General features: G+C 46.1%; 1 protein-coding gene across 1 annotated transcript in view; it reads left to right on the top strand.

The window, feature by feature from the left end:
• Nucleotides 1–21,301, top strand: part of Fam114a1 (family with sequence similarity 114 member A1) — a 72,057-nt gene that overhangs the window by 46,669 nt on the left and 4,087 nt on the right. The window contains exons 8-12 of the mRNA XM_059275900.1: nt 2,960–3,083; nt 9,791–9,882; nt 11,627–11,788; nt 13,160–13,299; nt 16,702–16,774. Of these exons, the coding sequence (XP_059131883.1) occupies nt 2,960–3,083; nt 9,791–9,882; nt 11,627–11,788; nt 13,160–13,299; nt 16,702–16,774 (591 nt within the window). The remainder of the gene's footprint in view (nt 1–2,959; nt 3,084–9,790; nt 9,883–11,626; nt 11,789–13,159; nt 13,300–16,701; nt 16,775–21,301) is intronic.

Raw genomic sequence — 21,301 nt, forward strand, 5'->3', positions numbered from 1 at the left:
AAGGGCTAAAGGCCTTTGTAATTTGGGGTGAGGTAAAGTGCTTACCTAGCATATACGGGGTCCTGAGTTCAAGCCTCAACCACCTCAAAAACAGACAATAGAGAAAAAACTCCCAGGATGGCTTGCTAAAATTTAACTCTCAATAAAGACGTCCTGTGAAACAGTCAGGACACCCTTAAACTAAGAAAGCATTCATTGTGTGTCTGAAACACAAATTTAACTAAGTTGCCTATGTTTGTCGGGCGATCTTACATGTAACCCATCCTTAAAAGTTAAAGAATCTCTGAAACAAACCACTGAAGCTTTCAGTCTTCTTTCTTCCTTGACAAACTTTCCTCCCGACCTGGAAGGCTGAGGTCCCCCTTGGAATTCTCAGTCTCCCCAAATTCCTATTCCATCCTCCACTCTGCCCCTTCAGTCTCCAGCTGTCTTTTTACCTCAAACTGCTGTGCATAGGTAAGGGAGACAGGGCTGTTCCAGCTCCACCCACAGCCCCTTGCAAGCAGCAACCTCTAAGTCACCTGCTGGGTTCACACTGACCTCGGCACAGCTTGGGACAGAGGCCCACCCAGTAACCTGGAGAGTGGAAGGGGACTCCCTTGTGTCCAAGTCCAATTAGGAGTGTTGCATGTCACCATCCTCTGGCTTTATGGTCTTCTGAGTCCCATCAACCCAAGGAAGTAGAGAGGACACTCCCATTGGAAAGCTGTGGACAAGAAAGGACGCTCATTATGTCCACTCTTATTTCATTGGCCGAGACTCGGGCACCACAAGAGAAAGGAAGAATCGGTGCTGAAGAGGTGGTTCAGTGTGTAAAAATGCCTGCTCCGCAGTCTTGAGGACTGGAGTTCAGACCCTGCCGTCACATAACAGCCTAAACACCCATGCACCCACCGCGGCATGCACACCCGCACCACGCCGTCCTCATGCACACCCACAATCATAAATAGTCAGATTGACTCTAAGACACACCCGCACCACGCCACCCTCATGCACACCCACAATCATAAATAGTCAGATTGACTCTAAGACAGACCTGGTAGTGCAATACGTGATAAATGGGAAGAACCAATCATTTCGTTTCCGTTACACTCAGTTGCATTTTTTTCTCTTCATGGACGAGGGCTGTAAAACACCTGTGTACCCGTGTGTGACCTGAACAATACTCTACCTAGTGCCAAGCAGTCAGATGGCATTCCTCGAGTGTTGAAGAATACATGATCATTTATTATTTATTCTTGAATCCCACTACAATTCAGCGCACGTCACTGTGGCAGAATGGAGTAAACTCAGAGGTGGAAACAGAAGCCTATGAGTGAAAGGAAAGCTCTCAGAAGGCCAAGTCCAAAAGGACTGGCCGGGAGCCATAGAGCAGGGCACATTTACCTGCCGAACTGTGTGGCTAATGGGTTTTGTGATGATTTCCTGCCAAGCTTCCTCCCAGAGCCTTGGACAGGTGCATAGCACCCCGTGATGTGCGTAAACACTCGGGAAAATGGAGTCTGTCAGCCTAGATGCCAGGCTTGACTCCTAGCCTGATGTGCTGATCTACTACCACATGAGCAATGAAACTTATTCCGGGGAGGACTGAGCTCCTCTGCTGGTGCTCCCTCCAGAGCAGGAATCTGACTTGCAGAATGAAAAAACAAAAACTTACAGTTTTACAGTCACACCTCATTTTTTAATATGATATCCCATGCCCTGTGACCAATTTGGAAATTCAAATTAATCTTCAGAGGCTTGTTGGCCATCTGTACTTGTTTTGACATGTACGCAGAGGGTACTGTCAAAAAAGAGAGACTCTGAAGGCGAGCAGGGGTGATGTCAGTCCAAGCAGAGCCTCCTCTCCCAAGCTCTCCCTGCACTGCTCCTTACCTCCCCCAAGGCAGGGTGACAATTCCCTCTTCTGTGACCCTGCTGTGCCCTTCCCCCACTCATGGCTGATACTGGTTGACATGGGCTTCCTTCCTCTACACCAGTGGTTCTCTCCCAATGCTATGACCCTTTAATACAGCTCCTCATGTCGTGGTGACCCCCAACCATAAAACTATTTCACTGCTGCTTCGTAACTGTAATTTTGCGACTGTTATGAATCATCATGTAAATATCTGATATGCAGGATGTCTGATATGCAATCCCCAAAGGGGCCGAGAAACTTCTCTAGACACTTAGCACTCAGAAAAGGAAAATGTGTTTTGGGCATTTTTGTAAACTCAGGGCAAGTCATGTTTAATAAGAATATATGTGGATGTGTGTGTGTGTGTGTGTGTGTTAGATATTTCATTTATTGAGCACCACAATGTCTTAAGTCAGTTCTTCTGCTGCAGTGATCAAAGTGACCTTGTAAGGTAGATATGAACAGTCCCCATTTCACAGATAGCGCCAAGGCATCAGAATATTCATTACACAAGGTTGACAATTAGCGAAAGAGGGACTGATATTTGAGCCGTGTGGCGGCCCAAGTGTGTCTTAACCACTCTGATGAATGAGTTCCCGCCGCCATTGTCCTGTGACAGTCTCTTCGTGGTGGTTCTTTATCGAACAAGGGATCACAAGAAAGTGCGGGGCCCGCTTTAGGAACAAGATAATCAGTCCTGTGTGGTAGCTCGTGCCTATAGCAGTAATTAAGGAGCTGAGGCAAGAGGAGCTCGAGTTCGAGACCAGCCTGGACCATAAAGTCAGTTCACGGCCGGTCTGGACGGTGTGCTGTGATATAACAGGAGTAGCAATAACAAAAGACTGGGAAGATGGAGGCCTGGGAAGCTGATGCTGTGGATGACGTAGAGCCAGCCCTCTCTTAGCTCCCACACTGCTGCTCACTCACTTAGGCCTTGGGAAAACTGGAGACAGGCAGGTGGACCTCTGTGAGTTCAAAGCCAGCCTGGTCTGTGCTCATGAGAAGAAACGATGACAGGTACGCTGACCTGGTTTTTGTTTGTTTGTTTGTTTGTCTTCTCAGGTTCAGTCATTTTTAGCCTCGCTGGATGGAGAGAAGCTAGAACTCTTGAAAAATGACCTAATTTCTATCAAAGACATCTTTGTAGCCAAAGAATCAGAGGGTGAAGCAAATCCAGAAGAACAAGGTAAAGGGAAATAAACAGCAAGATAAACTGGTGGCCTGGGCCTTAAGACAGCTGAGACTAGCCCTTAGAACAGGGTGAGACTGACTTAATTCAGGGGCTCCCTTAGATGCCCTGTGCAGCCGTTGTGGGGACCTGGGCTGGTCACAGTGACGTATAGCCCTCTCTTTGCTGAGCAGGAACCCCGTCCTTCCTCTGGCGTCCAGCATGGTCCCTGGCACATCACCGGCACATAATAAATGCAAAATGTCAAGTGAATAGAGCACAGTTTGCTGGACCTAACAACTACAGTGTATGTTGCACCCTCTAATCCCATGTATGGATGCTGTTTAGTGTGGTTGACGACCACAGTGAATAGGTCTTGCAATAGATTTCTTTGTGTAACTTTATTATTCCCTTTAATTCCTGTGTGTAGGAGTTGTGTATTTGCACATGCCCCACACTGCATCTGAACAATACAGTTCTTGCTGTGAGAGGCTGGTAGCCTAGCAACACAGCACATGCCTAGCCGTATGAGGCCCCGAGTTTAGTTCCCAGCACCACACAAGAAGTACAGTTCTGACCATGGTTGTGCCATTTTCTCTAAGTGCCCCACCCAGGATGAGGTGTTTCAAGTTGAAGATCATGGAGTGAACGAGGTGTACACATCTCAACAGCCTTTTCCCCTGTCTTAGCTACTTTTCTATTGCTGCGAGGAGACACCATGACTAAGGCGATTTATAGAAGAAGGCATTGAATTACAGTTTCAAAGGGTCGGTCCATGACCATTATGGTGGTGAACATGAAGGCAAGCAGACAGGCATGGTGCTGGAGCAGTAGCTAAGAACTTGCACCCTGATCTTCAGACAAAGAGAGAGAGGAGAGAGAGAGAGAGAGAGAGAGAGAGAGAGAGAGAGAGAGAGAGAGAGAGAGAGAGAGAGAGAGGAGAGACTGGGCCTAGCAAAGACTTTTGAAACCTCAAAGCACCTCCTAGTGACACACCTCCTCCAACAAGGCCACACCTTCTAATCCTTCCTAATCCAGTCCACCAACTGGAGACAGCATTTAAACATATGAGCCTATGTGGCCATTCTCATTCAAAGTGACCTGAACCCAGAGGCATCCAGAGCATATTTAAGAGAAGCAAGGCTTCTTTTAAGAAGGTAAAAGATGTTCTCAAAGTTGGCGATTCCCGGTGACGATACTGGTCATCCACTTGGGAGTGGGATAGTCAAGATTTGCTATGTGCAGGGCACCTTCCTACAGGTGGCAGTTCCAGGCGCCACACCACATGTGCTTCCTGTACCAATGGGCAGAGCAACTAGCAAGGCCAGCTGCTTCTAGGACCAATAGAAAATCCCACTGGAAACCTTTTCACCAACTGCTTGAGCAAGTGACATGGCCCTGCTGAAGTATCTTCACTCTATCCTGGAGACAGTGCTGCAGATTCCAGGAGCTGTTGTAAGGCCCAGATTAAATACCATACATAAAATATACATTACGGGGGTTGGGGATTTAACTCACTGGTAGAGCACTTGCCTAGCAAGCACAAGGCCCTGGGTTCGGTCCTTAGCTCCGGAAAAAAATACACACACACACACACACACACACACACACACACACACAGAGAGAGAGAGAGAGAGAGAGAGAGAGAGAGAGAGAGAGAGAGATATTACAGATCTTGACATACAGAACTGCTCAAATACGTCAGCTGGTACTAGTGTTATTTAGTGTGTCAACACAATGCCAGGGAGGCTGGAAAGTCAGAGTAAGCTGCAGCTTTTATTCATTAGTGTGCCTGTCATTCCCCCACCAGGCAGTCGTGATCATAAGCATTCACACTGTCACGGTCAAGTCACAGAAACGTTTTGTCCCCAGGTGCATTATACACCTTTAATCAAAGCTCAAACCTAAGGGCTCATGCGCTTGAGCCTTGAGGCTCAGGGAAATTTATTCTGTGCATTCAGAAACGTGTTTAATCACTGTTTCCTCCTTAACCCCACATCCTGACCTTCTGTGTCTTCACCTTAATGAGATTTATACTCGTTGCCTTAAAAAAAAAAAACAAAAACCAGTTATACTGAAGTGTAGAAAGGGGCCAATACCAAAGAGGTGACTGGGAATAATCTTTTTGAGCGTTTGTATGTTCCTACGAAAGTCACCAAAGATGGCAACCTTGTCATTTTTCTCATGAAAAAACTAAAATATGAGCTATCGCAGGAGATGCAACTCACATTGGGGACCCAAGATGAACCTACAGATGCCCCCTTCCAGCACTAACCATCACCCTAGTCGGGCTATCCTTCAAGCTCATGATACTTGAGTTAGAAATTGGTCCTGATGGGTGTGTCATTCAGAAAGGATTTTTTTTTTAATGGACCCCAGGGCTGGGGAGAGGGCTCAGGGCTCAGCCAGTAAGGTGCTCGCCTTTCAAGTGTAAGGACTGCGTTTGAATTTCCAGAACCCATATAATAAGCAAAAGCCAGAATCAGTGACATACTCCTGTAATCTCAGCTCTGGAGAGGTGGGAAGCAGAGGCAGGCTTGTGGGCTAGTTAGTCTGGCCTCTGCCTTTTTGGTGAAGTTCCTGGCCAGTGAGAGACCTGGTCTCGAACAATACGTGAAAGGCGCCTGACGACTGAACCAGTGTTGTCCTCTGGACTCCCCACACATGCTATGCATGCACATACCCACACCCCCAGATGCACTCACACCCACATGGACACACACACACACACACACACACACACACACACACACAGAGAGAGAACTCCATATTTTCATAGACATCAGAGAAATTGTTGCTAATTCAAAGTGAAATAGTATGTTGCTCATCAGTGCTGATGCTTAGAGAGGAAACTTGGTTCCATACTGCTAAAAGAAAGTGTTGCTCCAGGCGATGTGATATGTTCTCATTTAAATATAGAGCCTCATTCAGTAAATTGAGATTTTTGGATTTCACACATAGACACGCAAACACACACATGCACACACACTGAAGTGCTGAGTATGGTATTTTAAGAAAATTGAGGGCTAGGAGGAGGAAAATGGTAAATTTGTCTCTCTGTTCGTGACAAAAGCCTATTATCTCCCATAATAGATCCATTTTCCCCAAAGGGCATCTCCAGGTGATCAAAACACTATTAATTTTCATTAACTGAATTTAGTAAATAAATGTCATTTAGACACTTAATGAGGCACGGGGAGAGAATAACAGAGGCGTTGTTGTAGAATCGACCCCATCACATGGCGTGTGACAGCTCCAGGAAGATGGAGGGGTTACCCCCCAAAAAAATGACAGAAAGGAATCTTATCTGTGGAACGCTAAAAAAAATCCAAGAGCAAAATTCTGGCAGAAATCTAAGCATTTTTACCAGGTTCTGCTGTTCTGTCTTTTTCTTACAAATGCACTTATATTCCTAAAAGCCTCTAACAACTAAATAATTTATTTGATAGTCTCAGAAAGCATAATAATAAACTGTCATCTTCTAGATAAATTTAATATCGGGCTCCTGCACACTGAATAAAGACTGGTTTGCAGATTTGTCTTTCTGGCATGATGTAGTCTCATCACACGGCCATGGCTCTCTAATTTGCTTTACCGTGGCTGTGAGGAGATGTTAAAAGTCCATTTTCTGTTTTTATTGCCTTGGGGAAGTTCTCTTGGCCATGTATACACACCGAGAATAGCAGTAGTAGTCCTTGTTGCAACATTTATTATCATCTGCTTTTACCCATTTCTAGTGATTTTTTCACTCCCTCTGAAATACATGCTGAAAGTTACTGGTCTCTATTTAGTAGAATTGATGCACATTTCAAAGCTGGAGCCTCCTGAAGTACTTGTGTTCTGATTTACTGTCCGTTCTCACCAAATGGGTTTAATCTTGTGTGTGCATGTCAGTGTGGTGCACGACAATTCATTTAGGTAGTTTTCCATTTTTACAGAACGACTCAGCCCTGTTGTATTTGGTTCTTATAGTAACTAAAAAGGGAAGGATGGAGTTGGGGCCGTAGCTCAGCGATAGAATGCTTGCTTAGCGTGAGAAAGTCCCTGGATTTGATCCCTAGCAACCCTCCAAAATTACAAAGAAAGATTTTTAAAAAAGGACTAAGGGTGAGTTTTATTATCCCTAGTTGACGGGGTGGGGGTTGTTGGAGGGGCAGGGGGTGGTAAGCTGAAGAAGTCTGGTGACTGGTTTCGGGCCCTGAGGCTAAGGAGCAGGGTGGCTTCGAACCCAGCTGTGGGTCTCAGCCAAGGGCCCCTGCTCCGCAGCACAGCCTCGCATTGAGGGAGACCAGACAGTTCCAGGATGAGGCCTTGCCCACCTGCTTTTAGTGGACTCTCCCTTCCTCCCTCCCTCTCCTCCCTCTCTCTCCTCACTCTCCCTTCCATCCTTCCTTACTTGGCCAATGGCGTCTCGTTCTCACTTCTCTTCCTGCATCATCGCTGTGGGAAGCTTTCTCCACACTCCTCCTCTGAGAACGATATCACAGCTGCAAAAGAGCACTTAGCTTCCTGGTTACAATGTTTCCCCTTGTTACTTCTTCACCAGCTAAGGCAGTTGTCGCTGTCTGCCCCCGGGACTCGCACCTCACTCGCTGGCCTCCTTCCTGTCCCCTGAACCTGTCCCTGCCACTGCTGGGTTGCTAGGACACTCCTCCCCTGACCTCTGAGGCTGTCCTCAGGTGGGGGCTGCACCCCCCAACTCCATCTTTGCCGTTTTAATTACTATAGGAACCAAATACAACATCAGCGAGCTGTTGGCAAAAAATGGAAAATTTGTGTAGATTATTCTGTACCACGCTGACACGAACATGCAAAGATGAAATGTGTTTGGTGGGACTTGACGCGACATCAGAACACAAAGGCTTCAGGGGTCTCCAGCTTTGAAACGGCCGTCGGTTCTTCATAGCTCCCTTCCTGTCCTGATCTGTCTGGGCTTCCATAGCAAGTAGCACGCACAGTGCACCTTACTAACAACAGGAACTTGTCGCTCGTAGTTTAGGGGGAACTCTGAGATCCACGTGCTGGCAGATCTGGTGTGTCTCGTGACACAGGCAGCATCTCCTAGCTGTGTCCTCCCAATGGGAATGGTGGCCAGCTCTCTGGGGACCCTTAAACAGGACACTGACCTATTCATGAGAATGCCATGCTCATGACCTAAAGCCCCAGCCAGCTGCTAATACCACTACCCCTGGTGATTAGGTGTCAACCTATGAGTTAGGGAGACACAAGCATTCAGACTCTAGCTCTTGCAGAGGACCTGGGTTCAGTTCCCAGCACCAACTGGACTCAACAGCCATCCATCCAACATCCTCTTCTGGCCTCCACTGACCTCAGCAGGCACCAGGCATGCACGTGGTACGCATACAGATGTGCAAGCAAGCACTCATACACATGAAAATAAAATAACTCTTTAAAAATGTTGTAGTAAAATTTCTAAGTTCTGGCTACCCCTGTCTTTCTGCCATGGTTCATATTTCTCCGTAAAACGCACCACTTGACATAACCGTCCTGTTTATCCACTTGTTTATCGGCTCGTCTCCCTTGTGAGACTACAGATCATAACAAACAGATCAAAGAGAAACATTCTGAACAGACCCACAGGCCACCCTGGCTATCTTTATGAGCTACCCATTAACCATTTCTCTATAAAACTGAAACCAGCAAATGCAGGCAAGTGTTAGGTATAATATTTTTCACATGGCTTAGCCTTCCCCAAAGGTACGCCTGGGCTCTGGCATAAGCCTGGGTACCTTCTGCACGGAGGGGTTTGTGCACATGCAATCAGGCCAGACTACAGATGCTTTTATTCTCCCCCAAAGGAGCTAATAAGCCCATTATGGAATCAGTACTTCAGCACCGACCGGAAGCTTTGAGATGGTGTTGTCTTGAAGTTACAAGTGAGGAAAGGGAGACTGCGGATTTCACAGAGCTCTTTTGCCCACCAGGAATATTTATTTTCATTTTAAGAAATATAATTATCCTACATAACAAATATTCATGATTACTGTATTATAGATCATATGATACATCAATAGATTATCAAGTCAGATAATATTTGCCTTAGCGCTTACTGTGTTCTAGACACCGTGTTAGGAATGGGTTAAACTCTTCTCTGTCCTTAGATATCTTCCAGACTGAGAAAACAGATCATTAAGAAGTATTATAGTGCGACACAGGTATCCTGGGGAACCTTGGGAAATTTCTCCAGAGAGCTGGTGTTACATCAGAGCACACACCCCACTGAGACGTCTACTCACTCAGCCCTGCAACCCTTCCTCAGCAGGGCTCCCTGGGCATCACCAGAGTTAGAGTGTGAAGCCTAGCAACGCTCTGAGTACCAGTGACCTGACTGACACACACGTCATACATCTGTCCACTCATTCTCTCAACAACTAGCGACGGGCCACTAGAGCCGTGGTCCCAAGACACGCAGGGTCTCTCCCCGTGTCCTCCGCAGCCTCTGAGCCAGCCTAGGGGTGCCCTGGTGCCAGAGGCCTGCAGCTAGGCCTTGTCAGCTCTCTCCAGTCAGCCCGCCGCTTCCCTACTGTGCTCACCCGTGGAAGACATGCCATCATCCATCTTCCCAGGCAGCCCCAGGGCACCCCGCCACAGCCTCTCCTGAGGCTGCTCCGTGTGCAGGCTGCAGAGTCAGGAGACCTGCCACATCCTGAAGGATGAAAAGTAAATAAAGCACGCGTCTTACTTCTGTCGTGTTCTGTTTCCAGGCCTAGAAGAAAAGGGCGAAGAATTTGCTAGCATGCTCACGGAACTCCTGTTTGAATTACACGTGGCCGCCACACCTGACAAGCTCAATAAGGTCAGAACCAACCCCTCCCGTGCCGTCGTCGTCGTTGGTTTGAAAAGGGGCTGGGGAGATCGGGTCTCAGTGGTAAGATTCCACAGATCCACATGGAAACACACCTGAACCCTATGGCACAGGGGAGGGAGGGGAGCCTGAGGTCGGTAATTAGGGTCTGAGGAGGCAACAGCATGCATGCAGGACTTCTGAGACCTGCGTTCTGTAATTTTACTAGTAATTATCTCGTGACCTTGAGAAAGTCGGTTACCCTCTCACGGGGAAATAGAATTTTCTGTCAGAGGACGGTTATCTTCAAAGTGAGGTGAAGGGGAATCACCAGGGGACGTTTCCAGACTCTGCTCCTAGCCCTGCCTCTTAAAGAGACACGCCCGTTTTAGAGAGAGGAGATTCATACCTCTCCTCCCACCCAGAGGGAGCTGCTGCTGCTCCAACACGTCTCAGGACCGTCCACCTCTGGCATTCCAGCTTCCTCTAGCATCACAGTGCATTTTGCCGTGGGATTTGTTAAGCAGACACTGACCATTAATTATTCAAAGCTACATAATTTTTTTCGTCTCTCCTTTTCCTCTTTCCTCTTACCTTACTTAGCAGAGGTTTGCATAGGCACTCACCTATTATAACGCGGGAAGGAAGGGCGGAATGAGGTACAGAGGTGGCGAGATGAGTAATGTCTTTCTCTCTGTTAGGGGTCACCGATCTGGCAGGTCAGGGACTTGAACACTGGGAAATTACCTCATTCATCTCCTTGCAGCGCCCGCCACTGCTTGGAAGGGGGTGCGGGGACTTCTCAGTTGTGTGGGTCAGCCTTTATCCCCCAAAGAGGACTTTTTAGGGTGTCTCTCCCCTAATCTCTTCAAGTACCCCACACACACACACACACCATTCCGACGTGTTAGACTTTGACACAGAGGCTTTAAGGTAAGTCAGTTTAGCATAAGATGAGCTCCTGATGAGTCTGCCTCTTCTCTGAATTCAGGAAGCCGCAGACAAGGCTGGAGAGATGGTTTCTGCAGCTTCCAGGTAGGCACGGTTTTGTAGGTCACAGATTGCTTATGTTGCCCTCCCGGCCTCTGCTCCCCCTAGAGGTTGGAGGCTCTGCAGTGAATCAGAAGCAAAGCCATGGTTCTTCCTTCCATCGCTATACGTTGTTTTCTGAGATGATTAGGAAAACCACCACATGAAGAAGTTCGCTTTCGCCATGACCCTTCACTAACTTCCAGCCTATACAAGAAAAACAACAGTCTGTCTTTTATCGCTGACCATGAAACGTGAAGAGCACATGGTTACAGAGTGTCCGTCATTTTTATTCTCATCTGAATAGCATTTTAAAAGGCCCCTTTTAGGAGCTGGAGAGATGGCTCAGCAGTTAAGAGCAATGACTGCTCTTCCAAAGGACCTGGGTTCAATTCCCAGCACCCACATGGCAGCTCACAACTGTCTGTGACTCCAAGATCTGATACCTTCACACAGACAGACATACAGACAAGACACCAATGCACATCAAATAAAAATGAATAATTACTTTTTAATGCCCTTTTTAAAGTTCTCAGGCCCTTCGATGGTCTCTACATACTTTCCATTCTGCCCTCTTCTCCTAGTTTACAGTTTCTATAAACAGCAAGGTTGCCCTCTAAGGAGCTTAAGGAATGGCCCCACACATCCACCCTGGAGGGTCCGGCTTGAAATGACTTGGTTTTCACGTTCCCATGGTAAATGTATTGTTTGGTTGGGGCCATTGCAGGCCATGAAGAAAGCCCATGACTGGGTGGAAGAGGATCGAAGCCTGGTGTCAATAGACGTGGCCAAAAGGTCAGAGGAGGAAGAGACGAAGGACGAAAAGGAAGGGCGAGCCGAAGAACCCGAAGAAAACAAAATGGGGGAGAAAGGAACTAAGACTGTAGAGGTAAATCCATTCCACGTCACCCATAGTTGTCAACAGTAATTTCTTTTCTTTTTTTTTTTCTTTTTTTTTTTTTTGTTTTTTTGTTTTTTCGAGACAGAGTTTCTCGGTGTAGTTTTGGTGCCTGTCCTGGATCTCTCTCTGTAGACCAGGCTGGCCTCGAACTCACAGAGATCTGCCTGGCTCTGCCTCCCAAGTGCTGGGATTAAAGGCGTGCGCCACCACCGCCCGGCTGTCAATGGTAATTTCTGAGCAGCCCCGTTTCAGGTGAGGCTAGCCATTTTCCATTTACACCGTGTCCTACATTCTCAAACGTGAGAGTGCAAGAGACACTCCAGTCTCTCTGTTCCAAGACAATGTATGGCTGAGCTTTCCATACATTTTGTAGCTTTTCTCCATAACTTCGTAATTTAAAAGCAGAAAGATCTTCCAGAGCATAATTGATTTATCTTTACAGTAAATCTCCATCTTATATGCAAATGTGTTACTATAAATTGTCTTTATGTTCCCTCACTAATGGGGTAATTGAAGCTTTTTTTTCCTGAAAACCTTGCATTGCGGTGGCTTCTTCTCCGCAGTTTAATTTATAGGTATAGACTGTATGTCCTGCCCATGCCCCAAAAGTCATCTGCAATAATTGCTCTTTCCGCCAGATTCTAATTTTAAAGCGAGTAAGGTTGATCACTCCAAGGGAACATGTTCACTGAAGTGCTTCTGTTCATCTTTCCTTCACGAACCTAACTCACTATCTGCCTATCGTGTGCCCAGTGTCACTCTGATTATTGAGGACATAAGTGTGACTAGGCTTGTCTTACCCCTGGGGACGTGGTAGCACACACACACACACACACACACACACACACACACACACACGCACACGCACACACAGACACACACACACGCACATGCACACGCACACACATATTGTATGCATGCTTTGTCTCTGTGCAGAGGCCAGAGGTTGACTTTTCTAATCCTTTTCAGTCACTCTCCACCTTGTTTTATTTATTTTTTATTTATTTTTTGAGTCAAGGTCTCACACCGAACCTGGAGCTCACCAATTGTCTATGGCCAATGAGGCCCAGGGATCAGCCTCTCTCTATCCTTCAGTCCTAGAGTTAAAGGTGTGTAGTATTTATGTAGGTGCTGAGGATCCAAACTCAGGTCCTCGTGCTTATGCAGAAGCTTTTTACTGACTAAACCATCACTCCACCCTTTGAGTTATAGACGGACACAGGATTACATCATCTAGGGATCAGGGTGTAGCTCAGTATACAGTACATGCTTGGCATCATGTCCTTTTTTTTCAGTGTGACAGGAATTTTTGAAAAGAGGCTGATTAGTGACTAATTCTCTTGTGTGCGTTCATTTCAGGAAGTGTACATGCTGTCCATCGAAAGCCTGGCTGAGGTAACGGCGCGCTGTATCGAGCAACTCCATAAAGTTGCAGAGCTGATTCTTCATGGCCAAGAAGAGGAAAAGCCAGCTCAGGACCAAGCAAAAGTTCTGATAAAGTTAATGCCACTTTTAATTCTTACTTTTTTAATTGCATGTGTGAATGCTCATGCCCGTGTGTGTGTGTGTGTGTGTGTGTGTGTGTGTGTGTGTGTGTGTATGTATACATGTGTGCACATGTGTGTATGCCATTCAAAATGCACATATGCACATACTCCAAGCAACTGAAGATTTATATTTTCATGTCAACTGTTTCGTTACTCTATGGTCATTTTAAAATATAAGGACTCCCTTAGGAAATGTATTATACAGCAATAAATAATAATAATAATATAACATAGGAGTTGTTTATGAGATTTAAGAGGAGACACACTAAGCCAGGCAATAATGGCACATTGCCTTTAATTTCAGCACTCAGGAGGCAGAGGCAGGTGGATCTCTGTGAGTCTGATCTACAGAGTGACAGCCAGGGCTACGCGGGGAAACCCTGTCTTGAAAAAAAAAAAAGAAAGAAAGAAAGAAAGAAAGAAAGAAAGAAAGAAAAAGGAAGCACACTAAATCATTCAGAGGTGTGAACAAGAGCCAAGTTTTCAAAGCACAGAACATTGAGAGAATTTCTTCTTTCATGCTACACCCACAGAGAAAGGATACTCTAATGTAACTCCTCAGCTACATGCACAAAAGTAGGCAGACACACACCACCCTTTCCAGAGATTTTACCTGGCCTGTATAGTCTGTTTTCTGGGCATGACAGCCACTAATGCAAGCCAGTTCTCTGCAGGCTGCATTTCTGCATCATACATTGTAGTTTATGTTCTTTAATAAACAGTTGTTATTAGTTTATCTAGTGTTATGCAAACACAAATATACATAAGTGTATATATATATATGAACACATGAAAACAGTGAGGAATCTTCTTGAAAATAGAAAACAGAGCTAAAAATAAGTCATTAACTATTATGTGTATAATTATATATAATAATGACATGGAATTTTAGCTGGTGTCCAAATACCATGCCATTATTATTGAAACAAGAAAGCCAAAGTAGCCCCCAAGAAAATACATCAGGATACACACACACACACACACACACACACACACACACACACACACACACACCTCACTCACTGTCCGCATGTACCTTGCCAGCTCGCTAACTTTACTACATCTGACAAGGCAAATTATGTATTTAGAAAGAAATTCTATATTATGCAACAATTATAGAGAGATCATGTACTTTTTAACATATGGAAGGAAAAGAGAACGGCAAAACAGGAAGATTCTGAAATGCTGAGGACAGTATCTAAGTACTACTCTATCTTTGCCATATGGATTGAAAGGAGGAGGGCTGAGGCCCAGAAGTCCCAGGGCATGAATCCTGGGACCTTGCTCTTAGCACCTCTTGGCTCCCTGCCCTGTTTGTCCCAAGCTGCGCCAACCCCCAGCTGGTCAGTTCAGTGAATGCCCTTCCACCATCTGCCCAAGAACACACAGCATGGTTCTCTGCCGTCTCCTGGCCTGGCCCATGGGGCTGCCTACAAACCAATTTCAGATGGATGGATGCCTCCACATAGTTCATCAAGCCTGATACTTAGGCCTGGGGGTGTAGTTTAGTGGCAAGGCTGGACTAATGCATGGGAGGTCCTAGGTCTACTCCACAGCAACATACAGAAGGAAGGGAGGGTGGGGCTGGGAAGATGGCTGATTCAGGAAACTGCTTGCTGTGTTCACCCGAGGAGCTGACTCCAACCCCCAGCACCCTTACAAAAAGCCAGATGAGGCTGCAGACACCTGTCATCTCAGAGCTGGAGAGCTGGAGAGAGGGGACCCCCAGGGCTGAACCTGCAAGTTTTCATGTTCAATGAGAGATCTTGTTTCAGAAAATAAGGGCCGATGCAGCTGGATGCAGTGGCACATGCCTTTAGTCCCAGCACTCAGGAGGCGGAGGCAGGTAGATCTCTGAGTTCGGGGCCAGCCTGGTCTACAGAGTGAGTTCCAGGACAGCCAGGGCTGCACAGAGAAACCCTGTCTTGAAAATCCAATAAATAAGTAAAGAAGGTTGGGAAGATTTAGGAAGGCTCAGATGTTGACTCTGGCCTCCACACACATGGAAACACACACCTCCTTCCCCCAACATGTGGTGTATGCACATATATGCACCTACATACACGCAAAGAAAACTCTGAATATGTGTGTTAGATAGAGTCCCTAGCTATCAAAAAAGAAAACAAACCTTTCACTGACTTTAGTGCTCTTGTAACATGTAAGATTTTTTAATCTGGAGCTATCGTTTTTTCTAATAGCATTTTAATCACCCTTAAATCACGCTCTCGGGCTGGAGAGATAGCTTCATGGTTAAGAGCACTGGCTGTTCTTCCAGAGGACCTGGGTTCAATTCCCAGCACCCACATGGCAGCTCAGAACTGTCTGTAATTCCAGTTCTAGGGGACACGACACCCATAGCAAAACACCAATGTACACAAAAATAAAAATAAAAATAAATTACACACTCTGATTGTTAGGACAAAATTAGACAGAACACACATTGTTGGGCCATTATATTGTTTTCAATTTTTGTCATCTGTGGTGTTAGGATCAACATTCTTACTAATTTTGTCTTTCTTGCTTTATTTTCTTGGAGTAAAGACTTGGAAGAATGGCCAAAGTAAAGTTTGAATTTCGAGGTGTCCTAAAGACATTTTCTAGGGGATCATGATTTTGAGGCATGTAGTAAAAACGTAATCAGGATACAGAGAGAGGCTGGATATGCTAGAGCATGCCCATATTCCCAGCTCTCTGTAGGCTGAGGCAGGAGGATCTCCTGTAATTCAAGGCAGGTCAGTGCTAAAAGGGGAGCGGAGAGGTCGAGTGCTCACTTAGTATATCCAAGACCCTGGGTTGTTTCCTAGCGCCAAAAAGTGTTCATGTGCGTGTGCGTGTGCGTGTGCATGTGCGTGTGCGTGTGTGTGTGTGTGTGTGTGTGTGTGTGTGTGTGCTTGTGTGTGTGTGTGAAATGCCTGAGTTTTAATCCCCCTTCTTCGATTGCTTCTGTATGTCCCATGCAGGTTACTTGGCAGGCTCAGTTTAGCCATTAGATAACATGTGATTAAGTGCCTCGGTGAGCATCCATTATTTTAAAATGACCCAGATACTGGAGGAAAGCCACCTGGCCTGAATTTCCAGTCCTATGAAAATGATGCTCAAGCTTGATATTTCCCTGCACATGGCTTTGACTCTAAAAAGAGGGCAATTTAATTAGCGGATTATTCCTTAATTAAACTGGAAAGAAAACTGTGACCGGCGGAAGATTGTTGAGGAAAACTGCTCATTTCTGTGGAGTGACTTCAAACTTACGTGCTGTCCTTTTGATGTCAGACTGAGTTCACGTCAATCATTGTCTCGAGGGTTAAGTTACTGTAGTTTATTGAAAACCCCCAAACTTCTTTTTCCTTATTTCAGATTAACCACAGCGATGTGCAATGAAGTAGCCTCCTTATCAAAGAAGTTTACAAATTCTTTAACCACTGTCGGGGTAAGAGTACAGTTTGGACCGTTTTCTTACGTTTTTTTAGGGAGGTGGAGCTATGAGGAGAAGTCAGGAACATGACACCTTTGGAGACAACGCCATACGTAGATCTGTGTCGTGCTGTTTGCAAAAATCAGGCTGAGATCGCCTCTCTAAACACCATCAGCCTAGGGCTCTCCTCTGTCTGGCCTGTGGACTTCAGTCTGCTGTCTGTCTGTCTGTCTGGTCTCCAGACTGCTGTCTGTCTGTCTGGGCTGTGGACTCCAGTCTTCTGTCTGTCTGTCTGAGTTGTGGACTCCAGTCTGCTGTCTATCTGTTTGGGCTCTGCACTCCAGTCTGCTGCCTGTCTGGACTCCAGTCTTCTGTCTGTCTGTCTGGACTCCAGTCTTCTGTCTGTCTGTCTGGACTCCAGTCTTCTGTCTGTCTGTCTGGACTCCAGTCTTCTGTCTGTCTGTCTGGACTCCAGTCTTCTGTCTGTCTGTCTGGACTCCAGTCTTCTGTCTCTCTGTCTGGACTCCAGTCTTCTGTCTGTCTGCACTCCAGTCTGCTGCCTGTCTGGACTCCAGTCTTCTGTCTGTCTGTCAGGACTCCAGTCTTCTGTCTGTCTGTCTGGACTCCAGTCTTCTGTCTCTCTGTCTGGACTCCAGTCTTCTGTCTGTCTGTCTGGACTCCAGTCTTCTGTCTGTCTGTCTGGACTCCAGTCTTCTGTCTGTCTGTCTGGACTCCAGTCTTCTGTCTCTCTGTCTGGACTCCAGTCTTCTGTCTCTCTGTCTGGACTCCAGTCTTCTGTCTGTCTGCACTCCAGTCTGCTGCCTGTCTGGACTCCAGTCTTCTGTCTCTCTGTCTGGACTCCAGTCTTCTGTCTGTCTGTCTGGACTCCAGTCTTCTGTCTGTCTGTCTGGACTCCAGTCTTCTGTCTGTCTGTCTGGACTCCAGTCTTCTGTCTCTCTGTCTGGACTCCAGTCTTCTGTCTCTCTGTCTGGACTCCAGTCTTCTGTCTGTCTGTCTGGACTCCAGTCTTCTGTCTCTCTGTCTGGACTCCAGTCTTCTGTCTGTCTGTCTGGACTCCAGTCTTCTGTCTGTCTGTCTGGACTCCAGTCTTCTGTCTGTCTGTCTGGACTCCAGTCTTCTGTCTGTCTGTCTAGACTCCAGTCTTCTGTCTGTCTGTCTGGACTCCAGTCTTCTGTCTGTCTGTCTGGACTCCAGTCTTCTGTCTGTCTGTCTAGACTCCAGTCTTCTGTCTCTCTGTCTGGACTCCAGTCTTCTGTCTGTCTGTCTGGACTCTAGTCTGCTGTTTCAGACATCTGAGCTGTGGGGTGAGTGGTCAGATTTCTGTGGACCTCATTTTATTCATATATCAGAAAAATGGGTGTCAAATGAAGGTTCCTTTCCATTACTTATTATCTATGATTTCACTACTCAAGAATCTCTTTTAATATAATTAAATTTAAATATTATCACTCACTATTGCCCTCTCTCTTATAAGTCACATATGATAAGAGTTTCAAAAGAAAAACAGAATGTCAATTAACATCTAAGTGTTTCTGTTGTCAAGATAATAGCTTTGAAAAACTGCATTTATTTCAATGTGTGGCTTCTGATTACTTATCCAGGTTGTCTTTTTCTGTCCTTTTCTGCCCCAGGTAGTCCTCGTGGGCTGGGAAGATGCCTTAGTTGATAAAGGATTTGATGTGTGAGGATGAGAATCTGGGTTCAGATCCCTAGAACCTACCTGTAATGTCAGTGTTCTGGGGGGAGACTAGGGCTCCCTCCGTCCCCTGGGCAAGATGGCTAGCTAGAGTAACCAAATTGGCTAGCTCCAGATTCAGCCAGAGACCCTGTCTCAGTAAATAAAGTAGAGCGTGATTGAGGAAGACCCAACATTAACCTCTGACCTCCACACATACATGCACACACATGCACGCACACCCTCACATACATGCAAACATGTGTGATTCCCCCCTCCACACTACACACATGCCATGGGGGTGAGAAAGCAGTCATATTATAAAGCCCCACCTTTGAGGACAAGAGGAAAACATTCCTCTTTAAGTTCCCTACTTCCCTTTAAAGTCCTGGATGCAAGATCTGATCCTTCCCAGAGACACAGGAGACAGGTTTTAATTAGGGTATTTCTAATTGCAATGTACAGTTTTCTGAGGATGACCAGAAGTCTAAAACCAGGGTTATGCTCTCTCCTAGGCCTCTAGGGGTGGGTTATAAATTACTCAGATAAATGGGGTCTTTATGGACAGAAGGCAGTCGAAGGCTGTGAACAGCTTTGGGGACCTAAATAGAGCTCATCCCGTGCTCTCTGAAACACTGCTGAAGTATGTTTCTCCTTTCATATCCCTTTTTCCTGGGTGAGAGGTTTCAGAAAGACCCTTGGCGTGGGTCAGATGGTCAGATGTCCACTCAGCAGTGACTGGGGACAAGCTGGTGTCCTGCAGACTACCTAGCTGCTGTAGTATAACTGCACTTTAGGTCAAGAGCAGTCCTTCAAAGAAATCTGTCCCCACGCCTCTGTTAGTGACTCTATAAATGGAGGGTGAGCTACAGGCCACCGATCCATACTGCTGCCAGGAGTCTGGTTTGCTTGGCGGATCATGATCTTATCTAACTTGAGGCTTTCAGCAGTGGTGTGTCGTTGTCTGTAAGCAGAATGATGGAGAGATAGAAGCCATTGGTATGACAGGCTGGATGAAGCGCACTCCTATACTCCAAGTTACTTGATGACGAGCTTTGGTGGGAATGGTGGGTTTACACAGGGCTGGCCTCATCCATTCAGGTCCCCAACCTCTTCTGTTCCATTTCCTCACAATCTGCAGCTCACTAGCAGAGGAACCCAAGTCCCAGAGAAGTGACCGTATTCGCCCGGGGCCTCTTCATTGATCTCACAGCTCCCCACAGCAGTCTATGGAGCATCAGACAGATAACCAACTGTTTGGTGTCCCGGGGGTGTCTGTGGGTTTTATATGGTGTGTGATAAACAGGCTTTCCTCCTGGAGTGGGTAATGTTTGTGACAGTGTTCTCCTCTCCACGTACCGTATCATACTCTAGCGTAATGCTTTCCAAACCTTACCATGCATGTCAACCACCTGGAGACCTCGGTCAGATGCAGATTCTTAGTCAGTCTAGGTGAGCTGAGGACCGAGACTCTGCATTGTTAATAAGCCCTAGGTGACCAAGCCAAGGTCTGTTCCTAAGCCAGGGTCTCCATTGGCTGAGCCCCATTCCCAGCAGGTAGGTATGTGCTTGGACTCATAATTGTATACAGATACAAACACAGGTACAAACATTTTTGGTTTCGCAAAAATCAGCAGATGTGTTGTCTATTTGGAGACGGTGAAAGCTACATCTGGAAATGGAGCTTATAGGCATGGCATCACCACGACAAAGCCCGTCTACAGCTATGACGAATCGTTTGCATCTGTCATTGTTTCTGTCCTCCCAAACAGCCATTTTTCATAACTTGGAGCTAATGAGTGTGTAGTGCTCTCCAGACTCCGTTTAAATTGCCCACACATCTCATTGATTCTGAAAACCACTGTCATTTTACTGCCCTCATTTTGATGATCTCTTAGAGGATTATCGATAATCACATAAACATGAAAGCAAATCCTGTGATGGATTTTTCTGGTTGCTGGCTACAATGAGTGCGTTTTTAAAAGAGGTTCTCTCCCCCACCTCCCGCAAGGCACCATTGTGGTTTCCTCAGCAAGGCATTACCCTCTGTAGAGGAAGGCCAAGGAAGGGAGGCTTCTCTGGGAAGATATATTTAATTCATATGCTTTTGTTTGCCACAGAGCCTCCCAGGTACGGTGAGGGAGGGCAGCCCGCTATGATTGCCCCATTTGTGATTCATTGTTGGAGAAGGTTGGGCAGTTTCGACAGGGAAGAGTGCTGATTGACAGCCGAGTAATATACCTAAGGATAATGAGCGTCTCTGCCTTCTGGAGAGATAGGAGTTTGTTCTCCATGCTTTACACACCCGTGTGCTTTTCAAACCTGATTCTGCAGATGTATTTGGAAGTTATAGTTAAGGATGTTTTCACTTTGTTGCTCTTCTGGTAGATAACATAGACCCAAGACTTGTATCTGCAGCTGACGTGGAGGAGGAAGGAAAGAGAGAACAAAGAAAGGACAGACAGACTGGACTACTAGGATAAATAAGTGAGGGACTTAACCTGCCTGGGAATTTTGAGAAAGCCAAAATATGAAGCTAAAATTTAAAAAAACGAAAAATGCTCAGGGCCTGGAGAGATGACTCAGTAGTTAATAGCATGTGCTACTTTTGCCGAGGATCTGAGTTCAGTTCCCAGCCCCCACATAGAGCAGATCATAACTGCCTATAATTACAGCTCCAGGGAATCTGATGCCCTCTTCTGGCCCCTGAAGGCAGCTGCACTCACATGCACATATCCCATACCAACATATACACACATACACATAATGAAAAGAAATAAAATAAAATTCCTAAGAATAAAAATCTCAGTAAGCTATATAGATACCTTGATTAAAATGTGCATCAA

This window comes from Peromyscus eremicus, chromosome 10 (assembly GCF_949786415.1).
Source record: "Peromyscus eremicus chromosome 10, PerEre_H2_v1, whole genome shotgun sequence".
Classification (NCBI taxonomy): Eukaryota; Metazoa; Chordata; class Mammalia; order Rodentia; family Cricetidae; genus Peromyscus; species Peromyscus eremicus.